Here is a 6,028-nt window from a genome sequence, read left to right on the forward strand (position 1 = left end):
ATGAGTTTGATAGTGCCCAATTAGCATGAGAATGAACAGTAAGTATATTAAAATCACACAATTTGCTCATAAGCACATACGGGATTTATACATTGTATCATTTCTCCCCCGGAACGCAAAAAAATCGCAAGGTTGAATCAGTCAATAGAGAGAAGATGTTGGAGATGCTGGGAATTGAACCCAGGGCCTCTCATGTGAAGCAAGCACTCTACCACTGAGCTACATCCCCAGTTGGCAGCAATCATGATACAACTTTAATACATTCAACAATTGAGCAGACAGTTAACACCATGTATTGACAGCACCCACAAAGAGTGGAGTCTAGCCTATTTTTCTGTTGTTGGCATCTCGGCCATTCGGAGGTTAGTTGCTCCAAAAGGTAACAGTTTAATACTTGTGTAATTACCAGAACAAGAGGCTACTGGGCTAATGGGTGGAGCTGCAGCAGCATTGTGTGATAGTCCCCATGAATCCAGCTCACAGCCCTGCAAAAAAAAATGCAAAATGTATGCAGTTAGCATCAACATTATTTTACCATTGCTGTGATATAACTTGGTGCACCATCTGAAGAAAATGGGTACTTGGTGTCAGGTTTGAGTCCTGCAGAGACAAACTTTAAATCATCTTCTGGTTTAGAATCATTGTGGAGTAATAACACATAATTCCAGGGGCTACCAGGTGTGACCTGATAATCTTTACTATTGAAACTATAGTTACGAAGGATCTTGAAGTCTTCATTGATGTGGAGACCATACAGAAGTGGCCTATGTGACGGGAAGGTATTTATTTTTTTAGTTGCTTTGGATTTATCTATACTTACCCGTAATAAATTGAAGCGGCATTGTTATAACGACGTGTAATGTTTAATTTCATTGGGAATACAGCCTCTATCTTGGTAGAACTCCTGCTACATACAACAGTGAAGTGGCTTCCATTGGTAGCAGGCTGTGGATTTCCACCATTCACTCTGAACATTGTACCTACTGCCCAAGAAGGTACTCTAAAATATACTGGTAGAGATTCCTCTTCACTATCGACAGTGATTGTCACGTGTTCATCAAACGGATAATCAGTATCAATTTCTAACATCACTGTACCTCCAGATGGACCCTTGATTTGCACAGACGCTGGAGAGTACATTGCTACAACCTAAAATTGAAACATGCAATTATGCAGTAGGCACATTCAAACATAACATACCAATCCACCGTCTTGAGTAGACATTACTAAATTTTGAGTAAACTTTGGCCATCCTTGGTTAAAATTGGCTGTACAACAGCCATAGTTTGGAGCTAGTCCAAACAGAGTAGAATCAGGACCATCAAAAACCCACACATGATCATCACTATGCACCGCATTCATTTCATTGGGCTGCTGCAGATACTGATGTGCCCACATATCAGGAGTGATGGTGGCAGGTAGAGCATTGTAAGCCAGCATCTCAGCTCTTTCAGCTAGGTGGAACTTGGGATTGCATTATTAGCATTATCAGGAGTTTATCAAGTCCGAAAAGGTCTTGATAAATTCCAATCTTATTGACAATACTTACCAAATATCGTATCTCCTGTAACACTGTATAGAACTTCATAGGAGTACATTGCTTCAACAACAGTACATAATTCTGTCCCTAAATGAAACCTTGCATTTTGTACACAGACATGCATTTGCTATAGCTAACCTCTTGATGGCATATTACCAGCTAAGTGCTCATCACATGCAAAGATTCCTGATGGCAATCCATGGTAAGTGTCCAAAAGTCTCATCCGTTCATATGAGCTGTTGTAATCTCTACTGTCATTTGACTGTCGGTACCAGACACCCTCAGATTTGATAGCTTGGCCATTGTTAACCCCATGTGTAAACAAAGTGGCTTGGGTTACTGAATTTTTAGGGAAGTTCTTATCAGTGTACCAACTTCTCCAATCAAATCCCTGCTGGTGTGCCAACTCGGCAATATCCCACAAAAGCTGCTCATTGCCATTTGGATGGTTTTCTAAGAGCCAGTGAACAGAAAGTACTAAGTCCTGCCAACGTGCACCTGACCTGCATGTGCATGTATAAAACATTTCATGCATAAGTCTGGGGATTACCATGTAGTTCCAAATGCAATACTAAACATTCTGGTATGGGCGGCTTTTATAAAACGATGCATTGCAGCAATGACAGTAGCGTTCTCTGTAGCCTCATAGTATTGACGTAATGTAAATAACATTGGATATTTTGACCAGTAAGCATTGCCATCTTTAATATCATCAGCTCCTAACCAGCCATCCTTTGTTTGGTGTGCTAAAATATAGGAAATATATTTGTTGACCTGCAAACATTATACCTTTAACAAATTGCTAGGCATAATGAGATTACCATAGATATAAGATCTGGATCTTCCAATTGAAATGCTAGTGGAACAAAGCCATTAAGCCAGTAAGGAGTTCTCTCGTGCAATCCGCCATCAGCTTTACCTCCTACCCAACTGGAGTTTTCAACATCTGCCCAGAATAGAGGTAAGTTTCCTGACAATCCAGCAGCCTGTACTTGTAACTGCTGTTTCAGCCAACCTAGATACAAATTATATAATGCCATTCTAATAGTTCATTTCAGCAGTTTTGGAATTTACTTACCAAGTGGCTTGATGGCAGATACAGGTAGTGGAGTAAATTTAAGAGGTACAAGTGCATGCTTCGTGACCCCAGAAACCTAATATAACACAAGATATAGCAATAACAACATAGTCTGATGCAAGTACATGTAGTTTGAATTGAATTAGAATTTTTTTTTTAAAACTCCTATATTCAGCATAGCCGTTCTTCCATATAGGAGGAGTATACACAGTACATACATATATTCATACATACATATACATAAGGTCACTCCAAATAAATTCTCTGTTTCACGTCCACTGCCCGCATCTGGTTATTGCCAGCTCTAAATATTCCATTATTCCGTATTCTTCCATTATTTCCCGGTTATTCTTGCATACTGATAGGCTCAGTAAAAGCTATCTTGAAACAGTGACAGCTCACGTGTCAACAGTGCTATCAAGTCGGCAGAACTTCACGTTTGTGTTATTTTTGCAACTTACAAAGCAAAGGAAGGAACAAGTTTAAGCATGCTTTTATGCAGCCTTTTTGGCTGTGCCAGGCAAATAATGGCTTGAAAAGCTAGCCAATCTTATAATGAAATAATGGAAATGGACCGCCCCCCCCCGCAAGCAGAGTCCAGGACGGGAAACAGAGAATTTATTTGGAGTGGCCTATTATACATACATAGCTAGTTTGGATTGACTGCTAAAACACGCGGCCTTACTCTACATGGGTTGGAAGTCTGTTCTGTCACATTTCCCTTCAAATAACAAGATGGCTGCTTATCTCCACCGCAGTTCGGTGTACAATATGCCCAAGCTAAGCAGTTCGTGTTATTCATACACATCTTTGCACAGTCTGCAGCCGTCTGCGAAGCTTCAAGTGGAATCGGCATGTTGGGAAGATCTCCATTTGGTCGGTCTACTCCTATGTCGCCATCGAGCCAGTCAGCACTAATGAATGATTCAAGGAGCAAAACGATTAGCGGTGCGGCGACGGTCACCTTCATTCTGCTGGTTTCTCGATTGCCACTCCCACAATTACTTTTGAATTGTGTGCCCCATATTTCACAATGGCTGCACGTGGTAGTAATCCGAGAGAACTGGTCATCAGAAAAGGGACTACTCCGAGTTCACAACAACTCCCTGGTGAAGAAATATTTGATGTTGTTTCTCTAAATAATCTGGAAGTGTCCGGTTTTGTTGAGCTTTGTAATTTATCAACGAAAATAGTTAATTTGGAGAATTTGTTGCAACTAATTCTAAAACAGAATGGTTTGACTCGTTTACCATCAGAGATTGGTGCTCTTAAATCGCTGAAATTCCTCGACGTGTCTTCAAATAAGCTTGACTCACTGCCTGCTGAATTGTATCAATTATCTGCTTTACAGACTCTCATACTGAACAACAATAAGTTACGACTTGCCTCCTTTCCAGATGTTTCACAGAAGGAATGCCTACTACACCTGCAGTATGTAGACCTGGCACATAACCAGATTGAGGAGCTACCAGGTTTCTTGTTTCAGTGTTCTCAACTATCAGAACTGTTTATGGCAGGTAGTTTACTCAAAAATGTTTCAGACCAAATTGGGAATATGAGCCAACTGAAGACGTTGGACTTAAGTAAGAACTCTATTTCTGATTTCCCTCGTAAATTGAGTAACTGTTCAAAGTTACGGTCTCTTCTCCTTATGGAGAATCCTATAGCTGACAGGAGACTACTAAAGCTTATAAATCAGCATGGTACCACAAAACCTCGTACCATACTTGACTATGTACATTCACATGGTACTGGTACCCTGCCAGTACCAACAAAAAGTGAGTCAAAAGGAAAGAAGAAAGGAAAGAAAACTAGTGCTGCTAGTAAAAAAGTTGACGATGGACATGATGATGATGACGACGACGATGTAGTTGTGTTTGGTGCTAAATATTGCATTAAAGTAGTCAAACCTAGTGATGTTCTGGAGGTGCACTCATTACAGTCTGCACGTGCAGTTCGCCAATACATTGTATGCTGTGTGATAAAAATGGTTGATCTTGCATCACCAGGGAATTTTAAGAAGTTCATTACCATTCAGGTTGGCCTAATTTATTGTGAGCATTGCAGTATGTGTGTCTTGTAGACAAAACTGCATGATAGTGTCTGCCGTAAGAGGAAGCTTTGTACCATTGCTACACACGATCTCTCATTGGTTCAGTTGCCATTGGTATACACTGCAGGCGCTCCAGAAGACATTCGACTGACACCACTGGGGTTTAATGATGCTATTTCTGTAAAGGAGTTTGTATCATTTCTTGAGGCAAACAAACCTGCAGCCACCAGAGGTGGGGCTAAAGCACGAAATGCTGATAAGGATAAGCCATCAAACCAAACTGCCGCATCTCTTAGCAAGTATGGGATGGTGATTGGACCTGATTAGTTGCACTGAACCCACCTTTTCATAAATATATTTCTGCCAAAATTTTTCATGTACTAGCCTATTACAGTAGAGTGCACTAAAAAAGCTTTGTGACATGCTCTAAAATTTTTTTGAACTTTCACAAAGGCTCACTTGTCTGGTGAATTCACAACGAACTGAACTGTCTAAACAGCTGTGTGGCTATGTACAATTAATTCATGAACGTTCACAACGAGTTTATGGTTCACAACATATGCTTTGATGAAAATTTGCAGTTTTTTTTGTGCATCCTACTGTATATGGTTAGGAACTTAGGGCTCTAAGCTTTTTTTCTACCAACCCCACATTCCTGAGATTTGTCCAGTAGCCTTGTGGAAACACTGCATCATGTTTTCAAAATTACAGGTATCTAGAACTGATCAATATATCCGAAAACTTTGCTTATCTGGTGGATTCTGCTGATAGAGTGATTTCACTTCCTCCACTGACCAACTGTGAATGTTCCAAGGTATGTAAAACATATTATGATGCTTACTCATTGCTGATACGCATACAGATAACACCTAGCACCACCAATGTTTTAGTTGAAGTCACTTCATCACGAAGCCTACAAGCTTGTAAAGCTGCAGTTGATTCACTAGCATTTGAGATGTTGCAGGCTGGTTTCAGCTGTGGAGTGGCTGAGCAGTCATCCTTCAGTCATGAGATTGTGCTAGAACAGTGCAGAGTAATAGATGATACTGGGACTTTGTTAGTTGCATACCCTTCAAGACCTGATCTTGTGTACAACAATGATGATATCGAAGTTAAGAGAGAGTTGTGAAAATTTGGGAATACTGCTGTACAGACTTGTGTGTGAATTAATTATTTACTATTTATAATAGAGGACACGTTGAAACAAATACATTAGGATCGACTGGCCATGCAAAAATGTGTAACAAAAAGTATTGCGCGAAAAGAAAAAAAAATGGAGATGCCGGGGATTGAACCCGGGGCCTCTTACATGCGAAGCAAGCGCTCTACCACTGAGCTACATCCCCAATGCAATAGC

The 6,028-nt window shown here is 40.4% G+C and overlaps 2 protein-coding genes and 1 non-coding gene across 3 annotated transcripts; 1 reads left to right on the forward strand and 2 right to left on the reverse strand.

Moving 5' to 3' along the window:
* Positions 1-32: 32 nt before the first annotated feature.
* Positions 33-3,657, reverse strand: LOC136236336 (uncharacterized). The gene is made up of 10 exons (XM_066026480.1): positions 3,304-3,657; positions 2,619-2,694; positions 2,362-2,555; positions 2,091-2,314; positions 1,679-2,043; positions 1,550-1,627; positions 1,201-1,454; positions 821-1,149; positions 536-764; positions 33-485 (listed from the first exon to the last, which is right to left on the reverse strand). The coding sequence occupies exons 1-10, from the start codon at positions 3,586-3,588 to the stop codon at positions 327-329; spliced, it is 2,193 nt and encodes a 730-aa protein (XP_065882552.1). The 5' UTR covers positions 3,589-3,657; the 3' UTR covers positions 33-326.
* LOC136236337 (leucine-rich repeat-containing protein 47-like) lies at positions 3,643-5,865 on the forward strand. The gene is made up of 4 exons (XM_066026481.1): positions 3,643-4,656; positions 4,702-4,970; positions 5,383-5,485; positions 5,534-5,865. Exons 1-4 carry the CDS (start codon positions 3,652-3,654, stop codon positions 5,798-5,800), a joined length of 1,644 nt encoding a protein of 547 aa, XP_065882553.1. The 5' UTR covers positions 3,643-3,651; the 3' UTR covers positions 5,801-5,865.
* Positions 5,866-5,945: 80 nt separating this feature from the next.
* On the reverse strand, positions 5,946-6,017 carry Trnaa-cgc (transfer RNA alanine (anticodon CGC)). Its single transcript has one exon. It is a non-coding gene; the product is annotated as a tRNA-Ala (tRNA).
* Between the last annotated feature and the right edge of the window lie 11 nt (positions 6,018-6,028).

This window comes from Dysidea avara, chromosome 10 (assembly GCF_963678975.1).
Source record: "Dysidea avara chromosome 10, odDysAvar1.4, whole genome shotgun sequence".
Lineage (NCBI taxonomy): Eukaryota > Metazoa > Porifera > Demospongiae > Dictyoceratida > Dysideidae > Dysidea > Dysidea avara.

Bases quoted from the DNA above. Each gene is read 5' to 3' on its own strand.
- LOC136236336 (XM_066026480.1), bottom strand. From the start codon at position 3,588: ATGAAGGTGACCGTCGCCGCACCGCTAATCGTTTTGCTCCTTGAATCA. The intron at 2,315-2,361 runs GTAATCTCATTA...TAATGTTTGCAG, and splicing joins ATCCAGATCTTATATCTATG to GTCAACAAATATATTTCCTA. The intron at 765-820 runs GTAAGTATAGAT...CCCGTCACATAG, and splicing joins GCCGCTTCAATTTATTACGG to GCCACTTCTGTATGGTCTCC.
- LOC136236337 (XM_066026481.1), top strand. From the start codon at position 3,652: ATGGCTGCACGTGGTAGTAATCCGAGAGAACTGGTCATCAGAAAAGGG. The intron at 4,657-4,701 runs GTTGGCCTAATT...TGTGTCTTGTAG, and splicing joins AGAAGTTCATTACCATTCAG to ACAAAACTGCATGATAGTGT. The intron at 4,971-5,382 runs GTATGGGATGGT...TCAAAATTACAG, and splicing joins ACTGCCGCATCTCTTAGCAA to GTATCTAGAACTGATCAATA.